Source organism: Pantherophis guttatus, chromosome 2, assembly GCF_059756535.1.
Source record: "Pantherophis guttatus breed Tessera chromosome 2, ASM5975653v1, whole genome shotgun sequence".
NCBI lineage: Eukaryota > Metazoa > Chordata > Lepidosauria > Squamata > Colubridae > Pantherophis > Pantherophis guttatus.
Window position 1 is genome coordinate 224,161,382 of NC_142064.1, and position 20,803 is coordinate 224,182,184.

General features: G+C 36.9%; 1 protein-coding gene across 3 annotated transcripts in view; it reads left to right on the plus strand.

Annotated features, from left to right (window-relative positions):
- The window catches only part of CHCHD6 (coiled-coil-helix-coiled-coil-helix domain containing 6), a 247,209-nt gene that overhangs the window by 146,505 nt on the left and 79,901 nt on the right, over positions 1-20,803 (plus strand). For all 3 annotated transcript variants that reach the window (XM_034431529.3, XM_034431531.3, XM_034431530.3), the window contains one exon: positions 451-521. In XM_034431529.3, the coding sequence (XP_034287420.1) occupies positions 451-521 (71 nt within the window). The remainder of the gene's footprint in view (positions 1-450; positions 522-20,803) is intronic.

Genomic DNA, 20,803 nt, shown 5'->3' on the forward strand with positions numbered 1-20,803 from the left:
ATACATGCTGAACCATTTAGTTTTACATTTTTCCTAGGAATGAAGGATTTGCATAACCCTAATAAATTGTTTTTATTGCCTAGGTATTGCATGGGTTTATTTTAGTTAAGGGATAGATTGCTAATTTGCTTCTTGTCTTCGGTATAAAATGTATGGCTCTGTTGACTGTAATGAAAATTAGGGAACCTTTAATTTCCCTAAGATTGTATATTTCGGGTGTTTTCCTTCATATTTCTTCAATCTGGTGCCTTCCAGATGAACTTGGGCTGCCACTTCAAACAGCCCCAGCTATCACAAGCAATCATTGGAAATGCTAGTGGTTGCTTTAATGTATACTGATTGCCCAAAAAAACCAATTCTCCCTAGCATTTTAAGGCTTGTTCTGTATGATTGGATCGCTTAAGATATTGCTTTTCCTTTATGCTGAATGCTACCTCTGATCATTTTCAGAATTCTGAAATCTACAAGTTGACTTTGGATCAATACAATGAGGCAGTCACCAATGCAGAAGATCAAATCAGGTAAAAAAAAAAATCCTTATTTTTGCGGTATCTTTTATACATATAAATATAATGATTTCCACAGTGTCTGTGAAATGTAGGTCACCTAAAATATTTTCTCCAAAGTTTGATATAAGTCTAGATTGGAAGTTGGATGCAGTCATCATAAGGACCACAACACCAAACCTTAATACATTCATGTAAAAGTCTCTTAAGAGTAGTGAAACCAATGTCTCTATAGAAAAAAAAAACCAAGAAACTCAATAAGAAAACAGCATTGAAATTCAAGGCAAATGTGTCTGTTAACTCATTCCTACCAGACCGATCCCAGGTTATTACCCTGCCCTAGCCTTGTGGATACTTATGGATCCCTTATGTAAGGCTTCCCTTCTGCTTGAGACACCCTGAGAGGGCAAGGGCGAAAGGTACCACTGCCCCAGCCATTGGCTATTCCTTCCCACTTGCCTGTTTCTCTCATCACCTCTACCATCTCACCCTCTCCTTGTTATGACTTCAGAACGAGAAAAAACTACATCTCCAGAATGCAGATTAAGAGCAGAGCAAGCAGGCAGGTATGGAACAGCAAGCCCTAGCCCTAACTGTGGTAATACTTAAATGAGGAGCTATGCTAGGTGTGTGGTTACTCTACTGCTGTGTATGTATGTTTTTTGTTCTGGTTTTCCAGAAAACTGGCATCTTTAGTTTTACTCTCTTCTTGTCTCCATCAACCTACTTTGCTCTACTCCAAGTTATTCACCCATTGAAAAGGGCAGGAAACAGTGTTGCTTTCTTATGGATTATCCCTACAAGTTGAGAGATCCATGCCCCACATAATTTATTTTTTCCTATGTATTATTACATTATTGCAAAAAATGACTTAAAGCTGCAGGCAGTAATTCTGAGACCTCAGACAATGACCCATAGACTGCACATTTGAAATTTGTAATGTAGATGGATTTATATGGCCAAGGATTAAATCTGTTTATCTGTGATTCTTGGTGATTCTGCATTTAGAATCAGCCAAAACATTTCTGTGGTTTAGTAGCATCTAAATGACATCCCCAGGGGCAATCTGTTCCTTACAATGCAAAGCTACTATTGAAAAGACATTTTTCTGATCTTGGTTCCTTCGAATTCAACTTGGTATGAGATCTCTAGCAAGCCCTCTCTAGATGATTGGACAACATAAAGAGAATCATACTTGAGAATACTATCCTTGATGTATCCCAGTGCCATGCCATACAAGGCTTCATATATAAGCAGCTTTTTGAATGGACTCCAGGAGCCTACCTGTAGTCAGTGCAGTCTGAGCATCACAATTTGCACTAGTTGCAGCTTCTGAGTCATCTTCAAAGGCAGTTTCATTGGAGGGGAGGTCCAGTTGTAAAGGCATCTCAGTTTAGGTATGGCTATAACAATGTATTAGTTCCAGCAGGAGGTATGACTCCAAAAGGATCCCCAAGTCACAGGGCAGCTCTTTTGGGAAATTACAGCTCCATTGAGAGCAGCTATTGAAGCTGATGTTAGATAACACTGATTTTTACAAACATTCAAGACATCCACAGCTGTCAGACCCATTCATGATGAGTTCAATTAGCTTTTTTTTTCCCAAAGAATTTTTTATTTTTAAACATAACCAAGCATAAAACAACCATCATCCATTACAATCACAGAAAGTGTGTCGATTGGTTAAAAATCTTTTGTGCTTAATCCCATATCCACAATTTACAAATTATTTAATTTCTCTTATTTGACACTGTTACATATTCCTTTATATTATTATTCTCATTTAACAATTATTTAACAAAAGTTTGTCTCCCATGAAAAAAAAGAAAAAAACTTCATATATTTTATCATTACATTAATTTCATATTTCATACTGCATTTCCATGCCTTATTATCTAGCCATTGGTAAAACAAATCCCATATCAAATAATATTGTTTGTTTTCCTGTTCTCTAATTTCAAATGTCAATTTACTCATTTCAGCACATTCCATAATTTTCTTAATGACTTCATCTTTAGTAGGTATTTTCTCTTTTTTCCAATTTTTAGCAAATACAATTCTAGCCGCTGTTAAAACATTCACAATTAAATATCTCAGTTCTCTATTGTACATTTCTGGTAGAATCCCTAATAAAAACATCTCAGGTTTAAAGTCAATGTGTTTCTTTGTCATTTTTTCCAACCATATGTGGATTTTAGTCCAATATCTTTTAGCTTCTGCACATGTCCACCACATATGGTAATATGATCCTGGACTCTGATGACATTTCCAACATTTCTCCGATTTGTTCTTGATCATTCTGGCTATTCTCATCGGGGGTAGATGCCACCTGTAAAACATCTTATACAAATTCTCCTTATATGCTGTAGACATTGTCATTTTATAGTTTTGCAATCACAATTTTTGCCATTTCTCTAAATCAATCCCATGGCCAAAATTTTTCCCCCATGCTTTCATTATTTCTTTAACTTGTTCTTCTTCCAATTTTACTCTAATAAATAACCATACAATTTTTTAATTACATAGTCATCAGAACCCATTAAAATTTTATCTAAATTGGTCAAAACATTATAGAAACCTTCTTGTTTAAAATCTTCTTCATATCTAAAACATATTTGCAAATAAGAAAACCAATCCATCTTAAAACCTTGTTCTTCCAGTTCTTGCTTCGATTTAAGTTCACCCTTTTCATCCATTAATTCACTATAGCTAACAATTTGTTCCCTTCTAAATATTACTGAATATGAAAATGCTTCAATCATTGATACCCAGACTGGAATTTTCAAATAGTATTGTTTTTTAATCTTCTTCCAATTTAATAACAAAGCCTCATGTATATGATGCCTTCTAAAATACCCCTGTATGTTTGTTCCTTTATACCATAAAAAAGCATGCCACCCCATCAACAAATCATAACCTTCTAAATTCAGTAATCTAGTGTTTTTAACACTATTTTATTCAATTCTTCAAAAAAGTCTTTCCCCAATCTAATTCGAATTGTCTGGAACAAGTATAAAATTCTAGGCAAAATGTTCATCTTAATAGTTGATATTCTTCCAATCAAAGAAAGCTGTAAATTTTCCCATTTCGCCAAATCTGTCCCTATCTGTTGTTTAAGTTTATTATAATTATTTTCTTTAAGCGTGCTACATCTTGCTGTCAAGTATATCCCCAAATATTTGATACTTTATTTGTAACCTGCATCTTTGATATATCTGCCAATTCTTCTTTTTGCTTTACCAACATATTTTTAGTCAGAATCTTCATTTTGTCTTTGTTGATTTTCAAACCAGCTACTTTCCCAAACTCTCCTATTTTATCTATCAGTGTAGTTGTCGATGTTAGTGGTTCTTCAAGAATAAAGACCAGGTCACCTGCGAATGCTTGCAATTTGTATTCTTCTTTTTGAATTTTCATTCCTTTTATATCTTTTTCTTCTCTAATACTTCTATTTAGCACTTCTAATGTTAATATGAACAACAGAGGGGACAGTGGACAGCCTTGACTTGTACCTTTTTTTATCTCAATAGAATCTGTCAATTCTCCATTTATCATTACTTTTGCCATTTGTTTATGATATATAGCTTCTATTGCTTGAATGAATTTTCTGCCAAATCCCATCGGTTCCATTTGAAGCAGCATAAATCGCCAATTTATGTTGTCAAAAGCTTTCTGTGCATCTAAAAATATCAAAGTCCTTTGCGTTTCAGGATGGGCTTCGTAATATTCCGAAGTGTCCAGAATTGTTCTCATATTATCTCTAATTTGTCTTTTTGGCAGAAATCCATTTTGATCTGAATGTATAAAATTATTTAAGTATCTTTTGAGTCTTTCTGCCAATATTGTAGCAAAGATTTTATAATCTGCCTTGAGTCTTCAGAGAAAGGCGGCATACAAGTTGAACAAATAAAATCTGAATTTAGTAGGGATATAGGTCTATAGTTTTTGATTTGTTGTGGGTCTGTATCCTCCTTAGGGATCAATGTAATATATGCCTCAGACCATGACTTGGGTATTTCCTTCTTTGTCATCACTTCATTCATGACTTCTAAAAGTGGGAGACTCAAAGATTCCTGCAATGTCCTATAATATTCTGCTGGCAAACCATCTGGCCCTGGTGCCTTCCCATTCTTTTGTTTCTTAATTGCTTCAGTTAATTCCATCATTGTTATATTTGCCTCTAGCATCTCCTCAATATCTTTGGGAATCCGAGGTAAATTTGCATTTTGAAGATATCGTATCACATTTTCCTCGTCTATTTTTTCTTTTTCATACAGTTATCTATAGAAATCCTGTATAATTTTTTTCTTCTCCTTATTTCCAAATTTACTTTGTCCTTGATTCTCTCTCTTTTTTCAATTGATATGCTAACCATCTTCCTGGTTTATTAGCATTCTCAAAATAGTTCTGTTTAGTGCTTCTAATTTTTTGGGCTAATGCTTCTTTCTCCAGTAAATCCATTTTATGTTTTATTGTATCCATTTTCACTTTCACAAAGTCTTCTCCTTTGTCCTTTCCATTTCATTGTCACTGGATTATGATCTGCCCAAGTACTTGCTTCTATCTCAATTTGTTCTATGTTCAAAGTCAATTCCATTGTTGTCCATATCATATCTAATCTAGACTAAGATGAATGTCTGTCAGAATAAAAAGTATATTGTCTGTTTTTTCCATTTCTCTCTCTCCATGCATCTTTTAAATTTATTTCCTTAGTCATCTTAAAAAAAAATTTCGGTAGTATCTTTCTACTATGTCTTGTTGTTTTATGTGTTTTATAGTCCAAATTTCCATCCACTATTCCATTAAAATCTCCCATCATACATATATTATGATATTCCAATTCAATTATTTTCATGTGCAATTTTCTATAAAAGTCACTTTGATTATTATTTGGGGCATATGTTGCTACTAGAAGAACTTTCACATTGTTATCTATTATCTCCACCATCAGGATTCTTCCTTCATCGTCTGCATATATATGCTCCGCTGGTATTACATTTCTAATATATAAGACAATTCCTCTTTTTTTACATTGTGGCAATGATGTAAAAATTTTCCCTAATTTTGAATGTACCAATAACTGTTTGTGTTGCTTTTTAATCTGTACTTCTTGAAGGCAAATTATATCAAGTTTTAATTTCTCTAATTTGTGAAATACCTTTCTTCTTTTAACAACTGAATTAAGTCCATTTATGTTTATTGAAATCAATTTTCTCTCTTCCATATTCATACTTTATATGCAGGCTTTACTGCTCTAGTTGGTCTTAATTCACGCTATTCTTTGTGCTCCGCAATCCCCCCTACTGCACCTTCAGCTTTTTCAATCATTGCTAGTTCCTCTTCTTGAAAATCTACTGGTACTACTGTCGTTTGGAATTCCATTTCCATTCCATTCTCTTTAAAGAATTCTGCATAAAATGCTTTCGCTTTGTCTATTGTATCAATTCTGTATCTTTGGAGTTGCCACGTTAACACCAATCCTTCTGGTATCAGCCATCTGTAGTTCACACCTTTTTGAAGTAATATTTTAGTCAAAAATTGGTATTCTCTCCTCATCTCCCTCACTTTTCTTGGTATTTGCTTCAGGACCACAATTTCTTTCTCCTTATACTTCAGTGCTTTTTCTCTGGCAATCTGCAGTATTTGTGCTTTAATTAATTTCTTAGTAAACCTTATATGCACTTCTCGTGGTAATCTATTGCGCATTGCATACCTAGTATAAACTCGATATATCTCATCCACGCCATCCATCATCTTCTCCTTGGTAATTTCTAGAGCTTCTGCCAAAATTCCTATCATTATTTCTGCCAGATTCTCTCCTTTCTCTTCTTCTACATTTTGAAATCTGAGATAAAATTCTGATCTGTCCATCTCCCATCCAGTTAGTCCACTTCTGTCACGTTCAACTTCTCCCAATCTATTGTCTATATCTTTAATTTTTTCCTCCAGAATTCTGCTCCTCATTTTTCTCAATTTTTTGCAGTCTCTCTTCATATTTCAACATCATTTGTTGTATACTCGCCACTTTTTCATCTGTCTTTAATTGTTATTGTTCAATCTTCTGGACTATTTGAAGAATCATCTGTAATGTTGTATCTTTCTCTCTTTCTTTTTCTTTCTCCTTCTCCTGCTGAAGCATCGTCTGAATAGATCGCTGTCCTCCAGATGGCGATGAGGAGGGCGTAGTTGAGGAGGATCCAACTGCTGTTACCTTTCTACTCATTTTGTCAAGTAGTCACCAATAGCCAAAACAAAAAAAAAAAAAAAAAGAAAGAAAGAAAGAAAGAAAAAGCCAAGAAAAAGGAGAATATAAAAAAAGAGGGAAAAAGGAAAAATAAACAATTCTTTAGGTTCTTCAATACCCTAATCCACTTCAAAAAATACTTAAATTAATCCCAATATCAGTAAAAATAAGCTAGAGGAAAGCCAAACTAAAAGAAAGAAAAGAAAAGAAAAGCCAAATAGCCAACCAAAGAGAAAAATCAAAATCAAAAATCAATCTTCAGGCACTTGTACACCTTAATCCAACTTGGTTATATATGAACAAATTAAAAAAAACCATTAAAGATATTTAAGCAGGGGAAGAGTACAGAGAGTTATCACTTAGTAGGAACAAAAAAAATAATAGAGAAAGATTTCAATTTCTTCTGCAATACTTCTGCCCAAACATTAACAGGTCTCTCTCATTCTGCCTCAGACTCCTACTTCTGATAGTTCCCCGAAGAACACCTGAATAAACAATACAGATAGTTCCATCTTCCTCAGTTGTGCTTCTAACTATCTTACCTGCAAGAAAGTTCAGAGTCCTTGAGTTGTAGCAAAAATATAATACAATTGTTTCAACTTGCTACTTGAGTAAAAAAGAATAACAAAGTTTCCAGTCCAGTAGATAGCAGTATTACATACTCTCCTTTTCCCCCCGCTAATATAATCCAAGGGTTCTTTGTCAGTAAAATGGAAAATTAAAACAAGCTTCAGAAAAAGAAGGAAAAAAAAAATAAATCCCAAGAGAAAAATATTTTAAAGTAAAAGGCACAAAGGCTTAAAGATGTAAAATAGCTTCAATTCTGTCAATCCTTTTCAATCCAGTCCCGGTCAAAAATAAAACAAAGATTTATAGCTCCACCAATATAAATGGTTTAAAAATAAGAAATAACTCCAGCTTAATTTTGCCGCTTAATTTCCTTTTATCATCAATTTAATTTCCACTTCAATCTCAGGGTGTTCTTTTATATTGATTTAAATTGAAAGTCTCTCACCGCATCAACTCCTTCTATTCTTCTTTTGGAACTGTCCCAACTTCAGCAGCTACAATGGCTGCCACCCTGCCGCTAGAAAAAGGGCTTCTCCCAGATCAACCAGGGACTTTGCGGTGTCCCTGGGATCATCAGGATGTGTCCTCCACTATCACAATCAAAACAAGACTGTGAGGTCCAAAAAGGACGTCCGGCAGCGGGGTTTTCGGTGGCAATTCTGGAGCTCAGGAATCCTCCGACCGTCCTGTCGCGACGTCAGCTCCCCCCCCCAAGAGTTCAATTAGCTTTTGAACTCAAACAACAAAGAGCCATGATAATACAGTGATTGGAATGCAGTATTGCAGGCTAATTCTGCTGACTGCCAGCAGTTCAATCCTGACTGACTGAAGGTTGACTCAGTTTTCCATCCTTCCTAGGTCAGTAAAATGAGGACCCTGATTGTTGGGGGCAATATGCCGTTTCTGTAAACTGCTTAGTGACAGCAGTAAAGCACTATATAAGTCTAAGAGCTATTGCTGTTATTGTTCAAGCCTATACTCAGGAATTTGCCACTTGGGTGACTAGATAAGGTTCAACGGCATTCAAAGGGATCAGACATTTCCCTCTTGTGCCCACATAGGGACTCCAGACTAATTCCCTGTTTGATTCCTCCCTCCAGCTCACCCTCACATGCTACTATGATAGCATTTGCAGCTTGGCCCTAAGTAGTGATATACAAGTGGTACATTATCATTTATCTATGTGATGTACAGCACACTGACGACATGTAGAAAGTATGGAAGATGATGTTGATAGAGATATACAAGATCCATTACTAAAGTGATGAGAGGTATCTTAAGTCTACAACAGATTGAGAATATATGGAAGAGGTTTAGAATAATTCATAGGAGAATAAACCCAATTAATAGGAGAATACACTCAATCAAATTTATAGGATTCTGTTATAGCCAAAATAACTACTTTAATAAAAGTAGTTTTCGCCTTCCTATGCAGCTGGTGATCCAGTCTGATCTACTTGACACACATCATCCCTAACTGACACATCATTTCCCCCAGTGCTTCATGGAAAAGGACCTGTGACACTCAGCATTGGAGCATCCAAGGGCTGAAATTCTCTTCCGCTTCTAGTAAAAAGAAAAGTCAACCAAAAGAGCAACATGCAAGCAAAAGCAAATAAAACACCCCCAGGAGCAAAACAAATTAAAGTTTAATTTGTGTGTATTGTTTAATGGACTGCTAAATTGGCCACAGCCACCCAGTCACATGACTACCTAACCACAACCACCCAGCCGGTCCATCCCCCCTCCCAACAGTCTGAGGGACCGTGAATTGGCCTCCTGTTTAAAAAGTTTGAGGACCCCTGCTCTTCAATAGCCAAAGGGAATCACTCACTCAAATACGAGACAGGTTTGACAAATGAGAAAAAAACCAAGGGTTTGTAGCTGCACTCTGGGAGAAAAATGGAGCTGAATTTAGGCCAATTTTGTTTTATTTTAACTGTAGTTAAAATGTTGAACACCCTGTGATATATAGTGCCTTTCTTCTTGGGAAGAAGGTATAGTGAGCTTGATAGCTTCAAGAAATCTAAATCATTGTCATCTATATCTTTATTATAAATTAAACAATAGAGTCCCAAGTATGTAAAACATAACCATTATATGGTTGCTTAAGTAGCATGCATACATCCCATTTTTGGTATTATGAAGTGCTTTATGTGGGCCTAGCCTTGAAGGGTGGCAACTGGAACAAAATTCTCTAGCCACTAATGAGTGCAAAAATATGGAGATCCGCTCTGGTTGCCAGTTCCATTCTAGGCATTATTTAAAATTCTAAATAACTTTGGATCTGATTATCAGATGGATTGTCTTCTGATCGGAAGCTGTAAGGCCAGTAAGTTCTGTAGACAAGGCCCTTGTGAGCTGCCAGAGACTCATTCATCTGGAAAAACAAGACATGGCTTTCTGCATCATTCTCAGGCTTTGGAATGCACTCCCTGAGTCAGTCAGTTCTTCTGCCCCTATATTTAGAAAACCCATAAAGGTATCTGTCTTTTTTCAGGATTCAAGATGCTTTTATTACTAAATGTAATTTTTCAGTATTTTAATAATTGTTAAGATGCCTTGAATACTTCAGTAGAAAGGCAGGAAGTGTATATAAATAATACACTTCTAACTTCTTGATGATGCATTGAGTTGAATCATAGAACTGGGAGAGGCCACTTAGGCCATCAAGTCCAATACCTGGCACAGCACATGAATCCAAATTAAAACATTCCAGACAGATGTAATTGCTATCATTGTCAAACCACTCTTATTCTTAGGAAGTTCTTTCCAACATTCAATTGAAACCTGTCTTCCTATAACCTTAAATCCATTATTCCACATCTTGTATTCTGGAAGAAGAGAGAGCAGGTCTGACCTTTCATTTGGCATCGTTCCCCTTTATTGCTGATAATCCAAGAATAGTTGTGAAGTCTAGATCATCATAATTCACTTTAGAGTAAGTTTGGGATATCAGCTGCCAGTGGTGAAATCCAATTTTTTTTACTACCGGTTCTGTGGGCGTGGCTTGGTGGGCATGGTGTAGCTTGGTGGGCGTGGCTTGGGTGTGGCAGGGGAAGGATACTGCAAAATCTCCATTCCCACCCCACTCCAGGGGAAGGATACTGCAAAATTTCCCCTTCCCTCCCCAGTCCTGGGGGAAGGATATTTTAAAATCTCAATTCCCTCCCCATTCCTGGGGGAAGGATATTTTAAAATCTCAATTCTCTCCCCATTCCTGGGGAAAGGATATTTCAAAATCTCCATTCCCACCCCACTCTGGGGCCAGCCAGAGATGGTATTTGCTGGTTCTCCGAACTGCTCAAAATTTCTGCTACCGGTTCTCCAGAACCTGTCAGAACCTGCTGGATTTCACCCCTGCAGCTGCCCTTTCTAAAACATCTGCCCCAAATATGAGAAGTAATATTTCATCACCAAGAGATAATGATCACCAATAACCATCAGTCATGAAGATAAGAGTACAAAGTCTGAATTTTTCCACATCTCCAAAACTACATTTGCCAATGGAAGTCTATGGCATTTGGATTTATTCATAGTTACAGCAAGCATGCATTAAATGTGTGTAGGCCCTTTGCATGATGTATACAGATGCAGAAATTTATAAATTGCAATGTTTTGCTTTAGCAGTTATAATTTGTGGCTTAGCAAGTAACCAGGTCCTTTGGTGTTTTTCTAGCCTAATTTCTTACCATTTAAAGTGGAGCACAATCCTTGCCTACTTTGGAATTACCTGCCCATAGTTGGGATTTGCTGCAGTCTTAGTTTAGATTATCACAAGGAACTTTGTTTCCCATCTGGCTCCCTTCAGTCTGTGAGGCCGAGTTGCTGCATAGCTCCCATTTGAGCTCTGAGCAGGGTTGCTGCTGGATGTCAAGAGCAAGAAAGGGTTTTATCTCCAGATAGGGTTTTAAGCAAAGATCTGGCTGGGTACTGTGATTTTTGGTGCCAGCAGCTGGATGTCAGAGACTTGTGTAATGCCTGTTACTGGTTAAACTTGTTCAACATCACTTCCCTCAGATTTCAGTCTTCGCTCCTCTTCCCAATCATGCATACGCTTTCTCCATCTGCCAGACCTTTGTGGTAGCCAGATCAGGAAGCAGAATCCAGAAAAAATACTGGAAATCTTCTTTATTAATACAGCATATAACAAAATCTTGGAAGATTAGCAGTGTCTCCTCTTTCTTTGCTCTTATACCAAAGAGAATCAAGGCAAGGCAACTTCAATTTTCTTTCTCGTTCAAGTTTTGCTAATGGCCTTTGTCACAGTTTATTGCAGCACACACAATCAGACACACAATTAAATAATTCTGCAGGATTCATCTACGCAAGAAAATTTCTTTATATACAATACCATACAGCAGAATTCAGCATACAAAATCAGGAACACAGAAGCAATATTCATAAAAGCAAGTCATTACAGAATAGAGAGATAGAGAGGCTAATATATTGTACAGAGGCCAAACCAACTCTTATATACAGTTCAGCAAGTCTAAGCCACGCCCAGACTCCAACTGTCTCATATGGCCCCATACAAACAAATACAGTACTATGTTTCAGTTTCCAAACCATCCTCATTGGCTGACCTGTTGCCATGTCTATTCCAGTTTATAATTACTTATATTGACAGCCTTTGCATTCCTTCTCCAAAGTCATCTCTAGTTCTCTGTGCCATCAGTTTTCCCTTTATACTGTATGTCAATAGCTTGAGTGGGATGGGGTGAGGAAAGCTAACATGGCCAGCTACGAACATAGCCATGTCCTTGAAAAAGGCCAGAGGGTGGCTAAACTAGACATCTGGGAACACTTTTACATCCTTCATAAAGATTTATGTGACCTACTTGTTGGCTTGTAATGTTGAAGTAGGGGTGTGTGAAGTGGGATTGTTCTAGTCAGTTTTTCTCAGCAGTCTGGAAGGCTTGAGCTGTCACTTCATTGGGTTTCCTGGCAAATACTGCAGTGTAGTTCCCTTGGGGAGGGGGTCAAGATAATAATCTAGGCTGCTTGCTTTTTCCAATTTGACTTTGGAAGGGTGCTGTTTGTGCCTGGCAATGCTGCCTCTTTTAAATGCAGAGGGGCACTTTTAGCCAAGCATGTCCCTCTTTTCCTTTATAGGCAGGAGAAAGGTTTGGGTAGCTTTCTTTTGTTTTCTGTGGCCACAGTTACAGTGTCTTCTAGAGTTGTTCAACCCATATTGTGCCAATGAACCCAGATTTTGTATCGTTTTCCTGATGGTTATGAAGATGATGTAAGTCATTACTAGGGAAATGGCCTATCTTTCTAGCTAAACAGGAATTATGCAACTAGGCCCAAGCATCTGTTATATTTCAAAACCTTCTATGCTTATAGCGTGTTTATCACCAGCACAGATGAATATGCTTATGCTGTGATTTCTACCAATAATAATTACAAAAGGATCTCCATAGAAAAAAAATAGCTGATGATCTCTTTCCAAATTGTGCATGAATATACATCAGTTCTAATAGACTTCAGCAACAAACAAGACTTTGGAATTTTCACTTCATTCAAGGGGTGAGAGATTGGTAATCTAAAATCCTTTAAACTGGATTCTCTCCTTTCTTCTTGAAGAGGACGTCCCCGACTCAGAGCCTTATTTTGTACATATGAATGTGACATGATTCCAGCAAGTTATAGTAAAGTCTGTATTGTAGGTCCAATAATATGTTCACATAGGCTTCTTCATAGGGATGCATTTTGAATTTTCTTACAGTAAATTTCCTATTAGGGCTCTGCAAAAAAAGTATTGGAAACGGTGTTTACAAAATCCACTTATTTGAGCAAAGAACCTGTCTGTGAATCATTAAAACAGCCCTGTCCTTTAAAATGGACAACTGGGGATAATCTTCATAGCATGTGTTCAAGCCTTGCAAACAACATAGCAGCTTTGAGTTTCAAAGAAATGTTCTATTCTAATGCCGTTTGCAAAGCACTTCATTCAATTGCTTTGCACAGCCCTGGTGATTACTTGCAACATTTGGTCCCTCTATAACTTCATAGCCATTGCAAACTATTAGGAAACACTTTATAGGGAAAAAAAAAGAATGAATTGGGAATCAGAATGCCCATCAGAAAGGCTCAAATTGTGCAGAGGTTTGGTTTAGAATTACTTTAGTATTTGCTTTCAGCGCAAAACTTGTTTTATCAGCAGGAGAATAACAGAATGTTCAGCTCCACTAGGGTAAAAAACAAAAGAAAACCCAGATAAAAATATCAAGGTTTTGGAAACTAAGGAACTATTTAAATATTATTTTCCACAATGTCAGCATGATATAACTACTTTAAAACTGAGCACGGAAAACAAAGCTGCATCTATATCTATATGCTTGATGTTGTTAACTGTTGGAATCTGTTTAAGGAAGTTTGAATCTTGAAAGGTATCCTGCTTAGGTAGATTGCGTCTGTAGCCAAAGTATGAGTTGAAAGACTTTTCATGGTTTCCTCCCAGGAAAGTATTCAAGAACTGACATTAAAAGGTAGCCTTTCTTTACTGAACATAGATGGAGCTGCAACAGCGTGTCACCTCTTCCACCTACCAGCTGCTGCTTCTGATGTGAAGGAGAGGAAGCAGCAGCCCTTCCATAGGGGTTAGATCCAATTCCCTGACTTCTAAGATTTGTTTATTTTTAAAATCTATTCCAAGTAGGTACTCAAAATGGAATGCCTTTTTTAAAAAAAAATAAGAGGCTATCAATTATGATCTTTGGAAACTTTATATCTTAATTTGCCTGTTTTACTGAAGTATTACTTAGGGGTTTTTGGATTTCCCAGAGTATTAAGGCTGAAAATCTTGCTGAAAAATAAACAATCCTCATATGTGTGTGTATTTACTGACAAAGAAATAAATATAAATTTAAATATAAATTTAACACAAAATAGTTTGTCGTGAAAGCATCTGCCTGAGGGCTCCTGGATTGGGGCTGAAAGGCAAAAGTATGCTCCTTCCCATATTTGGGTAGACCAGGTTGCTTCGATAGAAAACCCATACACACATACACACACATGCATATATACATATAATACATATATGTATACATACATACATACATACATACATATATCCAAAGTTGCTGACACATTGCATACATTTTTAGAATATGCGCTCTTAAAAATTAGTTCCTGTTAGAATAAATATTTCAGAAGTTGGAAAGCAGTAATTAAGTTGTGACAACCTTTTTCTCCAGTTGTCTTTAATCTTGGAACACAGGAAGATGATATCGAAGCCAAGTAGGTTTCTAGAAATTATGTTCCTAGTTGCCAAAAAACCAATAATTAGAAATATAGAGTTTTTTTAAGGATTTCCTTCAGGAAGAGATTGAGATCTGAAACTGTGCCTTTTATTTGCTCTCTCTGTTTTGCCAAGACTTTTTTTTTTTAATTGAAAGCCTTTGATGCATTACTTTGGGGGTAATCTGATCTCTGTACACCTTATTGTTACATTGGGACAAGCACAACACTTAAATTATTTCTCAATAGTTAAAATGGTTGCTAATGACTTCCTGATTGGTGACCTTTGAATGTGATACTAGAAACATACTCCAAAGAATGGGAGGATTGTGGCAGAGAAGTGAACATGCCAATGAAAAACCCAAGTTTTATGGAATCCATATTTGAAAGCCTGGGAGCTTCTACATGCATATTTTCCTTGATTTTCATTAGTTAAAGTCTCTGAGTCAGTCAAGTTTGATTTCTGGTAATTTTATTGATCCCTCATGATAACTTAGTTGGCAACAGTTTGGGAATGGTTTGCCATTATGTTTGTCTGTGATGATTTTTCAGTTTCCTAGTCTATTTTACAATCCTGTTTCAAATGGTTTTCCATCTAAGTTTTTAAATACTTAAAAACGTGTGTGGCAAAACAAGAAGAGACCTTATCAACTAAAGTGATAAGGTCACAACTGAACTCATTGAATGAATGTGGATTGAATATAGTATCAAAAGTATCTAGTATCAAAAGTAGTTGAGGTAATTTGACGTATAGAGAGAATGAATGAAGTACAATTTGAAAGCAAATATATGAAAGAAAAGCAAATGAGCCAAGAAGAAGGAAGAGAAACATTAAAATCATGGTTGGATGGTATTGATAAGGTCTCAAAAAAGAGAACCCAAAGAACCAGAGACAATGAAACAAGCAGTGTGAATGGACATGGTGGATGGTTTGCAAGAATAGAAAAGGATGGAGAGATGTAGTGAGTAATGTTAGTGTAAATTAGACTGAACTGTTTTTCTTTGTTAAGTTATGCCTCCAATTCTTTTGACTTATTATTTCTCTCTTCTTTCCCGTGCTTTGCATGTTTTTGCACCAAGAAGAAATGATATGATGGGTATGTATATGTATCATTTGGAGAGGTCTTGACCGAAAAGGGTTAGTATGAGTATAGTCTCACTGTTGATTTTCTGGAGTTAGGAATAGCTGTCAGAAGTTCTCTTTATATTATTAATTTGCACTTAAAGGCTGCCTGATTCTATGGGGCGAACAAATAAAAGAAAAATAGAAAGAAAACAATATATATATATAATAGAATATGACCAAACACTATTATATGTTATTGCAAATCCTAGTAGGCAGATAAGGAATTCCTGATGTGCTAAGCTGACTATGAATATCTACAGTCCCCTCACATCCTTCTACCTTCAAAACGACGCTATAGGGCCCTGCACACCAGAACAACTAGACCCAAGGACAGTTTTTTCCGAATGCCATCACTCTGCTTAACAACTAATTCCCACAACACTGTCAAATAATTTACTAAAGACTGTATTACTATTATTCTTCCCTTCCTTACTAGTATCTATCTCTTCCCATTTATTACTATAACCATGTTGTATCTTTCAATTTATATTGTTTTTATTTGTTTCCTAGTACGATTTGATAGCTTATTCGTAACCTTGACTATCACTAAGTGTTGTATCTTTTTATTCTCGATGAATGTATTTTATTCTCCTTATGTACACTGACAGCATATACACCAAAGACAAATTCCATGTGTGTCCAATCACACTTGGCCAATAAAGAATTCTATGTGCTGTATCCACCAGACATAATAACCTGCTCATGTTTCTATGCTCATTCATCATTACATTGTGATTCATTTAGCTGCACTCAAAATCTCCAAATTTGTTGACCCTCACCTTAAGTTCATTTTAATTGTAACTCATCCCTTTAAAGTGTATACAACATGAGTTCAGAAGATGTTAGCTTAGGATAATTCACCTATAACTAAGCCTTAGGGATGAACTATATTTGACCTCTTAAACTGAGCTTTTACTGATGCTGTAGTAATGTGATGAGAGGTCATTGGATTTATTTCTATTTTCCTTCTTTGTCTCTTACTCAGCAAAAGATTTGGAGCTAGCTTTGAGACTTATGTTCACTTTTCATAAACATAGCTTAAAAAAAAAATCTAATAGGAAAAGGGTTTCCTGTCTCCCAGTTCTAATGTTAAGCTCTAATGATCTAAGTGCCAGAGCTCACTGTAACAGCATTGCCAAAAAGGCATTAAGAGTTGTTAACCTAATCTTGCGAAGCTTCTTCTCCAGTAATATTGTATTGCAAACTAGGGCATACAAAACCTTTGCTAGACCAATTCTCGAATACAGCTCATCTGTCTGGAGCCCGCACTGCATATCGGACATTAATACAATTGAGCGAGTCCAGAGATATTTCACGAGAAGAGTCCTCCACTCGTCTGCTCACAACAGAATACCTTATGCTACCAGGCTTGAAATTTTGGGCTTACGCCACCTTCAGTCTGACCTAAGCGTAATACACAAAATTATCTGCTACAACGTCCTACCCATCAATGACTACTTCAGCTTCAACCGCAATAATACACGAGCACACAATAGATACAAACTTAAGGTAAACCGCTCCAAACTCCATTGCAGAAAATACGACTTCAGCAACAGAGTGGTCAATGCCTGGAATGCACTACCTGACTCTGTCCCCAAACCCCCATAACTTTAACCTTAGACTGTCTACTGTTGACCTCACCCCATTCCTAAGAGGTCTGTAAGGGGCGTGCATAAGTGCACCAATGTGCCTACCTACTGTCCTCTTTTATTCATAATCATGTTTATACTTAGATCTATTATCTTATATATACTTGATAAATAAATAAAATAAAAAATATTACCACCCACTTGTGGTAACAAGTGGAATTTTTCTGGTTTTTATCACCTTTTTACCAGACTAAATCTTTTTATGTGTCATTTACTGTATTTGGATGAACTAAAAACAGATTTTTTTTTTACTACAGGCAACAGCTCTTGCTTTTTAGTAATCAAACAGCAGCAAGAACAGAAGAGTACAAATTACAGAAGCTATTTTCTTAGCCTAGCTAAAGATTCTGTAGGATCTCTTTCTCATTCATTTTCTTGTTCTCTTGACCATCAGCATCTCTGGCAGAAGTAATCTAGTGTGTTAAAAGGCTTTTTATTTCCTCTGAATGAATAATGCTGATGTTTATGATAGCACTTCACTATTTCAGAGCATTCTTTTAGAATTCCTCTGACAAGGTCACATAATAGAAATGTTCCTCTAAGGTTGGTGGACGAGCCTAGCTCTTTGTTTGGAGCAGAGGAGACATGTATTCAGAAAAGAAAAGCAGTGGTTTATGTCAAGGCAAATGGGAAAAAAGTGTTTGGTAGAGAGGTCGTGTAGGTATTGCTTGGAGGATTATATCAGTTTTGATTCCGGGTGGCCTGATCTGGTACGATCAATACTTTCTAATTTCTGTTGAGAACTCTTAACCCTCCCTGTTCCCTGGCAACACCTTAATAAATCTCCTCTCTTTCATTGTGTGGGAAGTTAACCAGCCTCTTTTTGTTTCAAAAAAAAAAAAAAAAAAAAAAAAAGAACCACATAGCAACCACAGCTTACCAATCGTAGCTTGGAAAAACCACAGGTTTTCCACAGCTTTCTCTGCTGCAGCCTTGTTGCACGCTATGTTGGTTTGGTGAACTGCCACATAGTGCTCTGCCTGCTTTCTTTTGCAAAAAATGGCCACGTTATTTTGCGCTTATACGGTTAGCTGTGGAATTACAGACAGGAGGCTTAGATCTAAGCACTAATGTGCACACATTCTGCTGCTTAACAAATTCTTCACATCACTGACCATCCACAAAAGAAGCAGCAGCATAGAAATAAAAGGCTAGTCCTCCCCACCTCTTACTTTACTTGCTGTCCTTTCCTCGGTGTTCAGAGAGCTGTGAAGCAGGCTGGGTTTAGGGAAGGCAACTTGTTAATCTCCTCACTGCTACAGAGAATAAAATGGCATTTCATTCCAAGCTCTGCTAATGCACTCGCTCCTGGGATAATACGAGACTCCCTGAAAATAGTGGCCAATCCCCCCCCACCCCTCTTTCTGCATCCTCTTTGTCTCCTTTTGAGTGCTACATTTAGATTAGCTTCTGAGGATTAAATGTTTTTCCAGACTGAATCTGTTTAAAAGGTGGTGGGGATGGAAGAAGGAAAACAGCAAGATGCTCCTGCTTAATGTAGGTGTTTCCAGTAATCCTCTGAAGGCTGGTTTAAAATTTTATTTCCTTTCTAAAATTTGATTGTTTCTTATTAAATTTAGATACAGCAGGAATTGTGTGTGGATAGATGTCACTTGTTCTCTAAAAGGCAGTGCTGCATAAACATGGTGGTGTTAGGAGGATTACAAACTTGTTAAAAGATAAAACTTTCCTCCGAGACCTACCTTCTTTCTATGAGCTTCTCAAGCTGCTTATCAAAAGCTCTATGTTTGCATGCCTTTCTGGCAGTACCATAACTCTTGTCCTCTCTGAGCAGTTTTTTTTTTAATGCTGTTTCTTTAAAGAATATGCTTTGTTGTGTTGTCCCACTAGAAATCAGCTTGAATCCAAGGCAGCATTCCAGTGGATTGATTGCTGGAAAAATTTACTCCACATGGGACCGCATATCTGGGAGTTCCATTTAATTATCATAGGATCTTTAAATTAAATGGGCATGACTATTTAAAGTTATGTTGGGGAAGCTGACATGTGGTATGTATCCTGTGGGCTCTGTAGGGAAAGAAAAATGTACAAACTTTACACACAGGCATAAGGCTCTGAAGTTGAAATAGTGAAATATGACTGATTTCTAAAACTTTAAAATGTACTTTGGCATATGTCTAATGATTCAGTATTTTTTTTAAAAAAAAACAGGATACTTATTCCTCTTACTGGGGTATAAGTATCTCTAAATATGGGAAAAAATAGTTTTGATGTATGTCGGGAAAGGAATGCTTTTTGCATTTATGAATAGAACTCTAAACGGGTTGCAGAACCTCTTTTTATTATTTGGGCCAAACAAATGTTAAGTGTTATGCTTAACAAAACCATATCAGGTTAGTTAGGAGAACCAAGTGGTGAAGTTAGACACATATTCCGAAGGATTTATTGGCCATTTAAGTATTGCAGCTTGATAATAAAGTGGTTAAAAAAAACTTTTCAGGCCTTTAAAACTATCTACAATCCTGTAGAACTATGACCAGAAAGGGGATTGAAACTTCATTTAAGTCCTATTAGCAGAAAGACATTCTAGTTAAACAAACAACATACAAAACACTGTACTGTGTCATGTCTTTATTGAGCATATTGAACCAACATTTACTTGATTGGAAAAGTATATGAAACCCAGGATAATCACATCTCTTTGGGTGGTATTTGTGTCAGATGTTCAATCAATGAGTTAACAATCAAGGGTGAATTTGAAAGACCCTCCCTTTGTAAAACAACACACTAGTTGCCACCATCAGTCTGTTCTTCATGATATGGGCTTGTAGAATGAATCATGTACTAATCAAAAGAGACCTCCGCAGACCTGAGAAAAAGGGATATTAAACTCAGGATGCTGAAGATGGCTGGTGCCAAATTTTTTAGGCTTCAACAATTGATTGACAGACACAAAGTCACAGATGGGGAAAATACAGGATCCAAAATGGGTCGGTTACCAGGACCAGAGGGTTAATCTTCTGAGCTTTTGGAGCCCATCTTCAGGGAACGTCTCTCTAGCACAGTGGTCCCCAATCTTTGTGGCTTGGGGGCGGAGAGGGGAACCAGGCTGCATAAGTGGAGCTGCACGTGCGTACCAGCCCACTGCTTGTGTGAATGGAGCTGCGCTTTTGCATATGCGCTGGCCTGTCACTCATGCAGCCCGGTTCCGAATAGGCCATGATCCAGCCGTGACCTGGGGGTTGGGGACCCCTACTCTAGCAGAGAGAACTATATTTGTCTTAAATCATAGAGAAAGTACAACACCATTATTACTCTTCCCAAGAATGGTCGGCCAACAAAAATCAGTCTTAGAGCAAGATTTATGTCAGGTACAAGCAACCAAAGCCACTTATGAAGGGTCCAAGTCAGCAACTTTATTGTGTTCTAAGAATCTCCCCAGACTGCTTGCCTTCTCTTGGGAACAACCAGATAAGATTTATGGAACTCGGAGTCTTTGTGT